This window comes from Salminus brasiliensis, chromosome 14 (assembly GCF_030463535.1).
Source record: "Salminus brasiliensis chromosome 14, fSalBra1.hap2, whole genome shotgun sequence".
NCBI classification, from domain to species: Eukaryota; Metazoa; Chordata; class Actinopteri; order Characiformes; family Bryconidae; genus Salminus; species Salminus brasiliensis.
The window spans coordinates 25,556,819-25,572,979 of record NC_132891.1 but is presented as its reverse complement, the minus strand read 5'-3'; the positions used below and the strand labels follow the sequence as shown (position 1 = coordinate 25,572,979).

Here is a 16,161-nt window from a genome sequence, read left to right as displayed (position 1 = left end):
TGGTTTTGTTTTAATAATTTAATTAAGATGTTCTTTTGATAGGCTGAACACATTCCTCCTTATGATGTGGTGCCATCTATGAGGCCTGTGGTTTTAGTTGGACCTTCGCTGAAGGGTTACGAGGTGAGTTTTCACAGTAGTCTTGAATGTCAGATTTTGTTCTCTTCTAATGAAGTTTTGTCATCTTAATTATATCTAAATATTGTCAATGGCAGGTGACGGATATGATGCAGAAAGCACTATTTGATTTTCTCAAGCACCGATTTGAAGGAAGGTGAGTATTATATTTCACCAGGAGCAGGACTGGGACCCCAAGTATCATTAGAATGTAATCAGTAGAATTTATTTCATAGCTCTTATCCTTCCTCTGAAAGTACAGACATGGTTTTACTTTCTTTTTTTACAGAAAGCAGTGACTTAAATAAGTGCTTGTTATAAAAAGTCAATGTAAAGGTGCTGATGTGAAATAGCACTACATGTGTCATTCCAAACCAATCATATGGTCATATTATTATTTTGTTTATTTAAAAAAATGTGTAATATTTTAGAACTAGAAAATGGTGTACCCAAACTCCTTCCAACCTGTTAGTGTCTAGTGCCCACCCTAGATCCCAGCCTTTAAAACCAATGTGTAAAGATATTACAAATTTCCCACAAGGACAAAGTGAAAGCAGCTTTTTAGACATTTGTGCTAATCTATTAAAAATCTAAATGTAAAATATCATATGTACAAGTGTGCGCACCCTTTGATATGACAACCAGAGCTGAGATGCACTTTGTTTCCACTGACACTGCTGGAGATGTTTCTACAACTTAATTGCAGTCCACTTGTGGACAATTCAATTGATTGGACATAATTGGGGATTGGCTACACCTGCCTATATAAGGTTGACCGTGCATGTCAGAGCAAACTCCAAGCCATGGGGTGAAAGGAATTATCTGCTGACCTCAGAAACAGGATTGAGTCGAGGCATAGATCTGGAGATGGCTACAGAAAAAGTGCTGCAGGTCCCTCAAGAGCACAGTGGCCACAATCATTCATAAATGAGAGACGTTTGGCACATAACAGCCCACTTGGAGGACTCTTAAAACATGCCAAACAAGATTCTCTGATCTGATAAAAACAAATTTGAACTTTTTGGTCTGAATACCAAGCGGCACATCTGTAAGGAACCAGGCACTGCTCATCACCTGGCTAATGCCCTCCCTACAGTGAAGCATGGTGGTGGCAGCATCATGATGTGGGGATGTTTCTCAGCAGTGGGACCAAGGCGACTAGTCCTGATAGAGGGAGAGATTACTGCAACTAAGTACACAGAGATCCTTAAAGAAAACCTGCTCCAGAGCGCACTGGACCTCAGACTGGGGCAAAGGTTTACCTGACAGTGTCTCAAAACACACAGCCAAGAAAACAATTGAATGTCCTTGAGTGGCCCAGCCAGAGCTCAGACCTGAATCCAATTGAACATCTGTTGAAGGGGCTGAAAATGGCTGTGCTCCTCATCCAACCTGACTGAGCTTCCAAGGATATGCCAAAAGGAATGGGGAGAAATGTTTAGGAACAAAAGTGTGCCAAGCTTTCCCAAGACACCTTGATGCTTTAATTGCTGCCAAAGGTGTGTCACCCAAGTATTAGGCCAAGAGTGTGTGCAATCTGTAACCCCCAAACAACCTATTTTTGTTAGTGAAATAAAATTGCATATTCTCTGAAAACTTGTTTTCACTTTGTAATTATTGCTGATTGTGTGTAAATGTTTGAGGCAAAAAACTCCAGTTATTGTAGATATAAAACATAGAGAAGATGAAGGGGGTGTGCAGACTTTTCAGCTTGCCTATATACATGGAATTTGTGAAGTATGATTTTACAAGCACTTTTAAATGGCCATTTTTATTGGGCTATAAAGTACCTTTAAACACTCTATATAAATAATAACATTTAAAATGGTTTTGTTCTTTGGGGTTTTATATGTGATTGATGCTGCACTGATAAGCATCTGCATTCTGATTATAAACTAGTATTTTGTATTCTTCTCACCTTTTGTGCTCATGGTAATTAATTGATGAATGAACATTGCACTGATGAGCTCCCTTTTTGTCTGATAGGATATCTATAACGCGAGTCACTGCTGACCTCTCCCTAGCCAAAAGATCAGTCCTCAACAAAAGACCCATCATGGAGAGATCCAACACACGGTCCAGTTTAGGTGAGAACTCAAAACACAGACACTACATTGCTCCACTCTCCACATACATGTACACTGCGTGTATTTATCTTCCTCTGACCCTTTTCACTGAGCCTAATGTTTTTTCCTGTGGCTGCTCACAGCGGAGGTGCAGAGTGAGATTGAGAGGATATTTGAGTTGGCGAAAACTCTCCAGCTGGTTGTTCTGGATGCAGACACCATTAACCATCCAGCCCAACTGGCCAAAACCTCACTAGCCCCCATCATTGTTTATGTGAAGGTTTCCTCGCCAAAGGTAGGTCATTTTCTAGGGATATATAATATATATATAAATATGCACGCATGCACGCAAGCATGCTATGGCATGCTAAAGTTTTGGCAAAAGCCCATTGTATGGCAAAAGCCCATTGTAGTTTGTGAGGTGTGTGTGTGTAGGATCATTATCCTAATATAGATGCCATTACAAAAAAAAAAAGAAGTTTTTTATTTATTTTTTTATTTGCCTTTCTAGCAATCCTATGATCTCTGGTTTCAGCTTGACCTCCACTGTTCCTGTTAACTGCCAGTTCTTGATTGGATTAGGAACTGAGGAAATGGCTACCTAAAAACATTTTGCTATCATCTCATCGTCCTCTCCAGCTTTGTGTTCTCATTTTCAGACTGCTTAGAGGAACCCATGACTGCTGATTGTTGGGACAAGGTTCAGTGGAGTATTCAGTGGTATTTTGCAAAACTTTGAAGCGTGCATCATCTGGCCTTTTTGTAATGATGATTGTAAACTAAAAATAGTCCTATCAAGCTAATTAAGGTCTGAGACCTTGGTAAACGTTACCTCACAGCTCAAATCATTTGAGGTGCCCAAACATTTGCATGGTGCTTTTTTTCTTTGTTTCACTCAAATTCTACAAAATCTGGTATGTTAGGTGTGTTTCATTTTTAACTTTTCCTTTAGGAGATCCTCTAACATTTTACAGTCCATGAAGTGTCCACACTTTTGCATGCCATGTTATTGACCTGTTATTGAAATGTGCGTCTGTATTTATGAAACTCCTCTATTTATTGAAATAAAAATAATCATGAAAATGCCTTGTAGTATTGAAGTATTGTGTTGTCATATTCTTCCTACATCGGAAACCTAGTGAGATGTAAATAAACTTTTACTGCGACTCAGACTCTTCACCTTTCCTCTTTCCTTCCTCCAGGTCTTACAGAGGCTAATAAAGTCGAGGGGTAAATCCCAGAGCAAACACCTCAATGTTCAGTTAATGGCAGGAGATAAACTGGCTCAATGCCCACCTGTGAGTAAACCCATCCTCTTTGTACATGTAGTTTTTTCAGTGACTTTATCTTAGATTCCTTATCTTCAGTTACCCTAGTAACACCCACTTAGGCACATGTAGATTTTTCAGCATTAAGTGAGGTTCAGAAATAATGTAAATTTAGTTCACCAAGTCAAAATGCAGCCCAATCTAATTTGCTGTGTGAATGGCAACATATTTTGTACTTGATAATCATACTGACTTAAGTGCAAAGCTTGTTGTTTTCGAGAGAAATTGTTACTGAACCATGTGTAGTGTACACAGACTAATAAGTAGTTTTTATGGTGTCTTCAACAAACCCAGAATGTTTCATCTGAATTTGTTGGCCTTGGTTCTAGTGATTAAGACTTTTGATGTTCCAAACCCCATTCTGACAAAAGCTGTGTTGCATGTTGTTCCATAGAGCCATTTTCCTACCAGTCGCTCAAAACCATCTCTTGTCACCAGACGTCCATCATAAGATATTTAATATAATATCTTCTAACTCCATCCCCCACATGTCATCTCTCCTCCACCCTATTTCCCCATCAGGAGATGTTTGATGTAATTCTGGATGAGAACCAGCTAGAGGATGCCTGCGAGCACCTAGCCGAATACCTAGAGGTCTACTGGCGCGCAACCCACCTACCAGGCACAGCCCCCCTCAACCCACTATTGGAGCAAAACCTGATGACTCCACCTTCAGCCATCTCCAGCCTACAGGTTTATTTCACTGCTCGCATTGCATTCATCTACGTTCTCCTGTTCAGAACTGTAGTAAGGCAATGTAGAATGAAGTGAAGGGTTAGTTACAGAAAATTAGCAAAAATGAGGATGTTTGTAGGAATAGTTTAGTGAAAAATCTCATTTTACAGAAATGAAATTGATCAGGCAAGACAGTCTTTTTTGATTACTTAATTTTTCATTTGTGCTTTCAACCTGGCTCCTACTACTGTTTTTGTTTTTAGTTTTTTACTGTGGCAGTGTACTTTTGTCCATTTTTATAGACAACAGAATGCCTTAAAGTCATAAGCAAGTCTGTTTGAGACGATAATGATTTTGGTATGTAGACGCACAGTGCTAACTGGTGGTTATTATCTTTATTATTTTATAGCTTGTAGTTTTGATGCAGAGTTAAAGAAGGAAACTTCAAACAGCTAATGTCTTGTCTCACCCACATTTGGAGATTTGTTTAGTTATGTAAGTTTGAAAAACTAAAGTTACATAAATGTGGTTTAAACATATGCATATGGATGTTGCGCAATGGCCTCATATTAGTCAAGAAAAAAGTGGAACACCGCTAGTTTTAGCCACAGACACTCAGACGTGTCTAATGTGCATTGAACTGGCCACAATTATCAGGTGCAATCTGGTTGGTTTTAAGCACATCTGGGTATATGCTTTTTTTATGCAGTGCTGTTTGAATTTCATTTCAAGGGGGAAAACTAAATTGCAGTCAGCAGTCACGAGCAGCTGCCTGCAATGGACACCTTTCACAATTGAATCCCCCTCCATACCAGACCAGTTAGTTTGAAAAGTTTGGATGGTCTAATATATTTGTGCAATTGATGTTACTGAAATATAGTAGATATAGCATGGTTGACTTAGTGAAGATGTGCAGTTATTTTGAGCTGGCAAAATACTTCTCTACTACTCTAGTATATAACATGCAGTAGTGTTCTTGATTGCATTATTAATGTGAGGGCTGCTGTTTGACTGTAGCATCTATTCATTTGTAGCCAGCAAGTAATATGGTTAGTAGTCCTCTAGCTGCTTCTTTTAGTGTGAAGAGACAGAAATGATTAGCCCATTGTTGTGGGTGAGGAGAAGCATATGTTCAAGACTAGCACTGTCAACTAATGTGAAATGTTAATAATAATACTTTTGAGTTCAGTTCCTTCCTCTACTCCACTGTCTCATAATCCACCCTATGTTGTCTTGTCTACAGAAGCCTCAAATGTTGCCATCTTGTAAGTGTATCTCAATCTGTCTCTATCACTCATCCCTGCCTAACATTTTTGCAGTTCTCAGAAACACAGGAATTAATTGAATGATCGCTAACAAACCCAGGGTGAGTAGGAGGGATAGCTTTCACGATTTTCCCACGCCAAGTGCAAATCCGCACCTTGATTCTTCCTAACGCCCGCCACCTTCACCCCAAACCCCTCTAACCTGCCCCCCCACCCCCAAATGAATAGCCATTGCTGGAATCTACTGAAAATCATATGTGCTAATATATGATTTTGATGTACTATTGTAGCAAAAGAAGCATGACAATTGCCTGCTCCATTCATATAACATGGAGACACTTAGCCTACTGTGTAATTTGATTATTTTGATGTGTGTCATTTCTAAAAAGCAAAGGAATAGTTCAAGATCTGCATCCATGTTCAAAATGGTCTTATACATATTCAGTTATACATGATATTGTACTTTTGTGCTTTGTGGTATCTGATGCATTTTAGTTATTGCTTTGCCTTAAATAACCCAGTTTCCTTTTACAATCATTGTAATGTATGAAGTACAAGCACAAAAAAACCTGCTAATGAACAAGATTATAAAGATAACAGATGCTCAGTCTTGCAAAGATTGCTGGGGTACATAGAAAGGAAACAAAGAAACTCTGGTATATTAGATCTCCAGTAGGTCTCCAGTACATGTAAAATGGACTTTGTAGGAAAATGGAAAAGTAGGGGAGCAACACGCCAGGTTAACATCTTTTAAAAATCTCTTAAAATTTTAACCAAATAACTGCAAAATATGCATAAATGTTTTGTATGCAATCTGTGCAAAACATAGTTATTATGAATGGTTAGGTAATATTAGAAGCTATCCCTAATATTCAGACTTTTAGGGTAAGGTTCTCTTCAGTTTGTATATGAATTGGGATTGTGGTCATATTTTTATTTATAATCTAAAGTCTAAATTTAGAGGATCACCTGAAAAGAAGTTACTGTATAGAAATGCATCAGTAACAACTCTTTATCTTACTATATGTGATGTTCTGTACTCTAAGTCTTACCATAAGATGGAAATGGGAATTCTACATTTTTATGTCTTGTTCTATGTCCTATGTTCTTTTTTGAGGAAAAATGTTGAGCTATTCCTTTAAATTAGTTCCTGAACTACAGTTGCAATTGCAATTACACCCCCCCCCCATTGCAAATGAGGTTTATTAGAAAAGTTCACAAACTTTTAGTTTCACAAGAACAATTTAAATAGCTCAACACAACTAATATAACAAGTGGTTTCTCCAAATTCAGCACATAATGCTACTTTTAATGATGACTGCAGTTTCAGAATTATTCACCCCTGAATAGAATCCCTAATAAAAGCGCACAACTGCAAATCACAGGCTTCATTACTTGCACCAGGTGTGCTTGCGATAAAACACATCAAATACCTGACTGGCTAGGGGTTTGTTGACTGTGATGTTTGATTGCATGTTGGAAATAAGGCAAGATAGCTGTCCAGAAAGTTCAGAGAAGAGATGACTGCCTTGCATAAAGGAAAAGTATACAAAAAGAGCAACAGCACTGAATCTTCCTAGAGATACAGTTAAAAGCATAGTTAACACGGTCAGAGTTAAAGGAAGACTGGCTTTACAACCAGGATGTTGCTCTCACTGGCTGGCACCAGATTTCTAAGCAGGCAGGGGATCAAATACCTTAGACTGCAGTAGACCTGAAAGATTTGATGGCACTAAGGTTTCAGTTTGCACAGTAAAGTGCGGACTAAATGCTAAAGGTCTGCATACTTGCAAATCTCTGTTCTCCCGATGACTCTAAACTTTGTTCTGCGGACTTTCCGGGCCTATGGATCAGCAGTATGTCTGGAGTAAAAAGAATGAAGCATATGCTCAAGAGAACACCTTGTGTCTGTGATGTTCTGGGGCTGCTTTGTTATCTCCGCCAGAAACATGCGGTGTGTGGAGGGCGAGATAGATTCAGTCAGAAATCAGGAGATCCTAAGGAAACCTCATTAACATCTGGAAGGAAGCTAACGTTTGAGCATCATTAGACCTTTCAACAGGACAAAGATCCTTAGCATACCTTACTAGTCCACTATGGTTTGATTTCAGAAGTCGTCCTGGATGGTTCTGGAGTGGCTATCACAGTCACCTGACTTGAACCCCATAAGGAATTTTGGAAACTTCGAAGAAGGTGGTTGCAGCAGACAAACACAAGAATATTAGTGAACTGAAGGCCACTGCTCATTAGGAATGACCTATGATAAGTCGCAGCAGAAGTTTGCTCTACAAAGTACTGAAGACGCTTGTCATGCAGGGGTTGAATAACTGCAGTAATCATTAAAGTAGTATTTTGTGTTGAATTTGAAGAAACCACTTGTTCTATTAGTTGTGTTGAGCTAATTAAATAGTTTTTGTTTGATTGGTTTATTATATACAGTGTGGAAAAAGTCACCAATTGTGCAAGTTCTTCCACTTAAAAAAATGAGAGAGGCCTGTAATTGACATCATAGGTAGACCTCAACTATGAGAGACAAAATGAGAAAAAATCTTTAGAAAATCACATTGTCTGATTTTTAAAGAATTTATTTGCAAATAATGGTGAAAAATAAGTATTTGGTCATCTACAAACAAGCAAGATTTCTGGCTGTCACAGACCTGTAACTTCTTCTTTAAGAGGCTTCTCTGTCCTCCACTCATTACCTGTGTTAATGGCACCTGTTTGAGCTCGTTAACAGTATAAAAGACACCTGCCCACAACCTCAAACAGTCACACTCCAAACTCCACTATGGTGAAGACCAAAGAGCTGTCAAAGGACACCAGAAACAAATTGTAGACCTGCACCAGGCTGGGAAGACTGAATCTGCAATAGGCAAGCAGCTTGGTGTGAAGAAATCTACTGTGGGAGCAATAATCAGAAAATGGGAGACCTACAAGACCACTGCTAATCTCCCTCGATCAGGGGCTCCATGCAAGATCTCAGCCTGTGGAGTCAAAATGATCACAAGAATGGTGAGCAAAAATCCCAGAACCACACGGGGGGAACTAGTGAATGACCTGCAGAAAGCTGGGACCAACGTTACAAAGGCTACCGTCAGTAACACACTACGCCACCAGGGACTCAGATCTTGCAGTGCCAGACGTGTTCCCCAGCCAGAACATATCCGGGCGCGTCTGAAGTTTGCTAGAGAGCATTTGGATGTTCTGGAAGAGTATTGGGAGAATGTCTTATGGTCAGATGAAACCAAAGTAGAACTGTTTGGTACAAACACAACTCGTTGTGTTTGGAGGAGAGTGAATGCTGAGTTGCATCCAAAGAACACCATACCAACTGTGAAGCATGGGGGTGGCAACATCATGCTTTGGGGATGTTTCTCTGCAAAGGGACTAGGACAACTGGTCCGTGTACATGAAAGAATGAATGGGGCCATGTATTGTGAGATTTTGAGTGCAAACCTCCTTCCATCAGCAAGGGCATTGAAGATGAAACGTGGCTGGGTCTTTTAGCATGACGATGATCCCAAGCACACTGCCAGGGCAACAAAGGAGTGGCTTCGTAAGAAGCATTTCAAGGTCCTGGAGTGGCCTAGCCAGTCTCTAGATCTTAACCCCATAGAAAACCTTTGGAGGGAGTTGAAAGTCTGTGTTGCCCGCCGATAGCCCCAAAACATCACTGCTCTAGAGGAGATCTGCATGGAGGAATGCAATGCCAACCTTGTGAAGACTTACAGAAAACGTTTGACCTCTGTCATTGCCAACAAAAGATATATAACAAAGTATTGAGATGAACTTTTGTTATTGACCAAATACTTTTTTTCCACCATTATTTGCAAATAAGTTCTTTAAAAATCAGACAATGTTATTTTTGTATTTTTTTTTTCTCATTTTGTCTCTCATAGTTGAGGTCTACCTATGATGTCAATTACAGGCCTCCCTCATCTTTTTAAGTGGGAGAACTTGCACAATTGGTGACTGACTAAATACTTTTTTTCCCCCACTGTATAGGCTTGTACAGAACATTGAATGGAGAAGCATTGCTTAATATCAGGCAATCCATACTAGACCTGTTCTTTAAAGCAGCCAGTGTAGCCTGTAAGATTTGTACAGTATGTTAATAAATCTAATTTACAATGGGGGTTGTATAATTTTATAGCCATACTTAAAGAAATGTAGGTAGGTAACATAAGACTCAAGGCATTCTTACAAATGCTATCAAACTAGCAAACTTTCATTCACAGCCAACAGTACATAGTCATGAAATGCAGTAATCTTGCTGCTGTTAACATGTGGACACACAGAGCTTAAACAGAAAAGAAAGAAATGTATTAAGAGTAAAATGTATTGACAAAGTATTGAACTACTAAACAAACTCCAAAACAAATGTGTCTGAATTTCTAAACAGGAAGTAGGCTAAATGTTTCTATACATAAGTCCAGATCGGGTTGTTTAGAAGCGTTATGAAGAAGATCTGGGTATCAAAAGGTCAGAAGAGCACTGTCAAAGGTTACAGACACACTTAAATAAGTAATAATTAGGGCGGTATAAACAACATATTTATTTGATTATTTTAATAATGATGCATTAACTGACCCAAAATTCTTAAATAAGTTGCTGAGACTGAAAAGCTTCACCTACTATCCTTCCACTGGTTTTCACATGGAGTTCTCCATGAACTCCATGAGATGAATTCACAAAGCAGATACAGTGATTGGTTTTCCTTCTCTTCCTATTGGAAAAAAGTGATGGATACTTTTGGGGGGAGAAAAAAAGCTGTATCTAAAATGACAGATGTACGCTTTGTGAATGTAACCTCCCTGATAATGCCTCCTTCTGTGCAGCCTCTATGTTTCTAATGCTAATGAAACCCATTTTGCTCCAGTGGAAAATATGCTGCACTGCATTGATTTTGAAACTAATGCTTGTCCAGTTGATCATGCTGATGCAACACATTCCGAGTTCTCTGCTCTTAATGACTTGCTGGATATATATGTTTGCTTTCCAGTTTATTTGTCTGTAAATACAATGTATTTTAGGTTTAATGTTTATACTTTTAAACATTTTTTTACTCTTATTCATTTTAAGAATATGATTTTATAGGGTCACAATTAGTTTGTTGAAAAGTGCCTAAATTGTCAGATTTTGTAAACTCAGAACAAGAAACAAACCCAAATTATAAGGTCTTAAATAACAAAGTTATGCAAAAGTGTTGCCAAATTTGATATTTGGTTGATTTTATATAATCTACAACGTCTGCAGCAAAATGTACAATGAGTGAAATAAGTATTGAACACGTCACCAGTTTTTGAGTGAGAGTGAGAGTGATAGGTTTATGGTGAGGTCATAGTTATATCCCTGCAGGATTTCAGGCAGAGGAGTAAAAAGAATGATCAGAAGAGTTGTCCTAGAGCCAAGGACCGCCTGTGGAGAGCTACAGAAAGACCTTTGCATCAAACATGAAATAACTGCACATTTGCAGAATAATGTTATTATTAGAATAGTTTGCTGCAGAGGTTGTTTACATATTTTGTTGATTTTTAAGTGAAAAGGAGTCATTTGATCAGCGGTGCTCCAGCATTTGCATACAACAGTACATTAAAAACAAACCATCACTTATATTTACCCTTACGGCCCAACCATAACATAAAGTAAATAACAAGGGAACAGTTACAAGGGAGTTCTAGCTCTAACGGTATGTTTTCCAAAGTGGCAAAATAATACTTCTTACTTCACATTTAAAAAGACATTATTGGTACTCTATAGCTGAATCATTTGTGTAAACTGCATAAAAGCCTATTGTGATGTCGGTCAGGCCCTAGTGTATTTACATGTCTACCATCTGGATCTGGGTCTTGCTGTCCCTTGAAATAATTTTTTTCTTTTTGTATTGGGGGAAAAATAACTTCTCTAAGATGCCCTGGATACCTCTTTTGATCCCTTACTTCCTCGTCTCTCTCCCTCTCTCTCTGTCCCAGAACCAGAACCAGCAGCTGTTGTCTGTGGGGGGTGCGGGAGGTGTGGAGGAGGAGGAGCAGGGGGAGCAAGACAGCCTCATGCCATCAGACGAGGCCAGTGACTCGCGCTCACTCCATCGCGGCGCCTCACGCTCCCTGCACCCACCAGAGGACGACGAAGAGGAGGAGGAGGAGGAGGAGGAGGAAGAAGAAGAGGAAGAAGAGGCTGAGGAGGAAGAGGAAGAGTATGAGCCCCCCCGCCACTCCCACTCGTACCGGGACATGTACCCGCCCAGCCGTAACCACCCCGGTGGAATCCACAATGCCAACGGGCACGAGTCACAGGACCGGCTGCTGCTGCAGCAGCGAGACTCGCAGGACGGCCACAATCACCGTGGCAACCGGCAGCGCCCGCGGGCCTGGCCGAGAGATAACTACTAAGAGGAGAGTGGAGAGATCAAAGAAGGAAGGATAAGAATAGAGGAGTGTGAGTCTATGGAGATAAAGGGGTGGTAAAGCTGCAGAAAAAGAATACGGATGGACTGATTGGACTGAATTTATTTGATTCCAGTGTGAACATGATTTCACACCTGAATCAAGTCAGTTCAGTGCATTGCTGTTTAACGGCATATAGTTAGTTTGTCCTGTAGTCTCCACGGCATTCTACTGCGGTTTATTGCACTATGGTGGTTCATTTACTACAAGGCAGCTCGCATCTTTTCAGGCTTAAGTTCACGTCCATCTAGAAGAAGTGATTTGAGCATTTTTGAACCAAGTCCAATACAGGTTAGTGTAATTTCAGCCCTGGACCGACACCAAGGATCCAACACCAGATGGTCAGGAGAAGCACTTTTTAGCATGGAATATAGAAAGTAGTGGAAAAAAATCTGTAGCATTTTGTTGCATCTTAACCTTTTTGAGGGAGGGGGGGTTGTGTTAAGGTGGTTCTAGGCCAGCCAAGAATACAAGATGTGTACATGAAGGGTCACCTTTGTATATGATTGTTAGGAGATGTAGCAAACAGTGTAGTTCTAACCCTCCACTGAAAAGACCATGTATTTGGTAATAAATCTGGGACATAATATGGGGTGGGGGGTGGTGTGGGGCTGGACCAGAACAGGGTAGCGTTCTCTAATAGAGACAGATAGCGAGATGGATGCTGTTGTTTGCATATAATCCTCCTTACAAGTTCACTTTGTCTTCCTACATTTGTTTTCTTCTCTCACATAGCCCCCCCCTTAACCCCTTTGCTGTGAGCTGACACCTTCATTTGCAATGCTAATAGCATGTGATGAATGTAAGAATGTGAGAATGTGGCAAGTATCTAGGCCAGTTTCATTTGCACCTCAGGCAGAGGCCTGTACAGAACATTGAATGGAGAAGCATTGTTAAATATCAGGCAATCCATACTAGACCAGTTCTTTAAAGCAGCCAATGTAGCCTGGCAACTTTTCCGTATCATTTCTATGAGAGGAGAAAGTATCTGGAAGCAAAATTGAAAATGTCAGGGAATATTTGTGGAATTCTGCAGCATATTGTAAAAACATATCTCTCTCCGCTGCATCTGTAGCATACTGTCGATTACCATGGATTGTAAGTCCTCTGTACTTGGGAAAGAACAGAAAATCCACTGACTCAAAACACGCCATTAGACGTCTACTGTAAGTCTATGCGATTATATTAGTAATCAAATTAGTAAACAAATAGGCATAACTGGCATGAATTAACAAACTATGTAGATGATTTTCAAGATTCTACAGTATAGATAATACATATAATGCATATAAAAAAACACCTTGTCAAAAATGTATAGAAATGTTTGCTCATCAGGCTCTGTTTTTGTATTTTAAGAGAGTATTTTAATATCAGGATATCTGCGGATATTCAATTTAAATTCAATTTAATGCTTTTATTAATTAAAAAGAAATTTGGACAACTTTAACACTTCAAACCAGTCATTTCTGGAACTGGTCACAGCTATATATTAGTGATGCTTATTTATTGACTGATTCTGATTTCCTCACAGCCCAATTTTGCTGAAGGGGTTCTTTTTTGGAGATTTCTTTTTCTTCTTCTTCTTCATTGAAAAAATGGTCAGATTCAGATCGCGCACCCGTGTTGTATACCGTTATCCACCGGAGCAGTGTTTTTCAGCCCTACACATTCATTGCAGTTGGTGCACTGCACCAGTGTATACTGAATAAGTCTTCACTTTATAAGTGAACACTGAACAAAGGTTTACTGTTCTTTTAGTAGATACCCTATATGGACAAAAATATTGGGGCACCTGCTCTGTCGTTGTTTTTTCTGAAATCAAAGGTATTTTTTAAAAACAATAATAATAAGAGTTTATTCTGCTTTTGGTTGAGTAACCGTCTCTACTATCCAGGGAAGGCTGTCTGCTAGATTTTGGAGGATTGCTGTGAGGATTTTATTGGATTTAGCAACAAGATTCAAGTGAGGTCAGGATGTTGGATGATCACCAAACCCGCCTTATCCCTAACTCCTTAACTCATCCCAAAAGTATTGGATGTTCCACTGATCAAAAGCTGGGGGGCTTTATACCAATCTAACCCATGCCTGATATCAGGCATGATGCCAGTAAGTTCATGTTTATCTGCTCTAGAGAGTCCTACTTGTTTAGTCCCTGTAGAGAAGTTTTGCTAATCAAGTGTGTATATGTGTATTTGCACATCTGTGTCAGCAATCAGTGCAACCTAAAGTTACATTCATTAGGAGGAGTGTCCACAAACATTTGGACATATAGTGTACCTGAAATGCATTACAATCACTGTCTGTAATAATTGACTATACTCGTGTGCTACAGATGCTGCAGATTAGGTTCATCCGAGATTTCTTTAAAAGTGATGCCTCAGTCTGGCTTTGAGCGTGATCAGACCTGTTCATTCTGACTGAAGAGTGTGGTGGATCTTTAATCACAGATTGATCTTTCTCCTTCTTCTCACCCTCTTTGTCGTCCTCCTCAAATGGAGGTGTTGGGACTTATGGCTTTAGTGCTCTAAAAATGACGCTGCTGTGGGCCTGGGGAAAAATACAATAAATAAAGCATCCTTTTCTTTGTACTTGTTACAGTGACTAGCCTCACGTCTGCTAGTTTAATAACCTCGACAGTCATCAAACTAGCATGTGTAAATGTGGCCAATCTCCGAACAATCTAAAAAGATGGGTGGGGGGGTGGGGGCAATGTCTCACTACCATGACTCTACTTGGAACTTACCTGTAGCAGCTCGAGCTACTCTTTCCAATATACGACAAGTTCAACTGGCCTTAACTTTGATTTCTGTGTATCTTTAACACTGCATGATTAAGATATCATTATTTAGGACTCTTTGCACATTAGGGTTGGAAAAGGACCTTAAGAAAACATATGAATATATAGAGGAGTAGAAGAATCTACTCTTGTTTTTTAATTTTCCAATTCTGCAACAGGATAATGGTAATGCATTTGCGTATGTGCAAGTAGTGTATATACAGAATGGACGTATGATATCGAATATAATTCTTTAGCAAGTCATTTTACTTTTATTATGGAACTGCACCTAGTTTTCGAAGAGATGTTTGCAATGTTTACAGTCGGAATTGCTCTCACTCAAAAAGTGCTATGAGGTGAAAAGAATCGGGACGTACATCGAGTGTTTTGTGGGCGTATAAAGTCTCATAAAGCTGCAGTACACTCTCGCCATACTTCATCAGTACAGTGAGGTCTTATTGTGTTTGAGCTATTATTTTTTTTATCTTAGGACTGAATTCTTACCTTCCTATGTACTGTTTATAAACAGGTGTATGATCTAGTTATCTTTGTCAATCAGGCAACCATACAGCGTGAATGTACTGTTGCATGCCTTAACACCACTAGGTCAATGTGTAGCATTCAGCTATGCTGTCTATCCATACGTTGATTGTCCAAAGCGGTTTTGATTGTACCATTTCCACAAACTCCTCAGATTTGCCTGCGAAAACTCTCAAAAAGTCTGAAAGTGTTCTAAACGTAGGCCCAGTCTGTGCCTAGTCCTGAGGGATCACACTGATCAATCAGCTGATCCAGACTTCTCATCTCTAAAACTAGATACATTGGTTTAAAGGAATAGTCCAGCATTTCTCACCTGAAGCACCTGCCCGTTGGCTCTAATTGTAAGAGTCACGTGAATGAACTGTTTTTTTTTCTTCCTTTTATTTATTTGTTTGTTTATTTTACTTACTACAGGGAAAGTTGTTGAAATTATCTGACTGTACATTACAGATGCAGTAGCACAGGTCGAGATTTGCTGGAGTATTTCTTTTAACGTACAGATGGGATGCTCCATCCAGGCCCTGGAGATCTACCACCTCAGAGAATTCAGTTCCAACACACCTGGCCCTGATATTCATCTGTCCTACCTGGATCAGGTGTCTTAGAGCAAGGAGGTGGACTAAACTCTGAAGGTTGACCACCAGGACCAGGCACCCATGATGTACAAAATGTAGCCATCTCTACTTTCTTTGCTATTCTATAGATCTCCCCAAACCCACCCAAAAATGTATAAATGTTGATCAGTCCATGAAGTGATTTGTTTTTTGATCTCTTAAACACCAAATCAACTGAAAGAGACTATGTACGTCCCCAATTGTTTGCCTTTGTCACATCAAGTTGAATGTGGACTGCCTCATCACGCACGACAAAGGATTTTACTAACCTATGTGCACTTATATGTCATGGTGCTTGGAGAATTGTCCCCCATAATCATGAGCTAAACACCAG

General features: G+C 39.6%; 1 protein-coding gene across 1 annotated transcript in view; it reads left to right on the top strand.

Moving 5' to 3' along the window:
- The window catches only part of cacnb3a (calcium channel, voltage-dependent, beta 3a), a 39,791-nt gene extending 25,211 nt beyond the window's left edge, over positions 1 to 14,580 (top strand). The window contains 7 exon segments of the mRNA XM_072696119.1: positions 43 to 123; positions 216 to 274; positions 2,104 to 2,204; positions 2,327 to 2,478; positions 3,386 to 3,481; positions 4,034 to 4,204; positions 11,424 to 14,580. Coding sequence (XP_072552220.1) covers positions 43 to 123; positions 216 to 274; positions 2,104 to 2,204; positions 2,327 to 2,478; positions 3,386 to 3,481; positions 4,034 to 4,204; positions 11,424 to 11,843 — 1,080 coding nt within the window. The 3' untranslated portion in view covers positions 11,844 to 14,580.
- Positions 14,581 to 16,161: the final 1,581 nt, after the last annotated feature.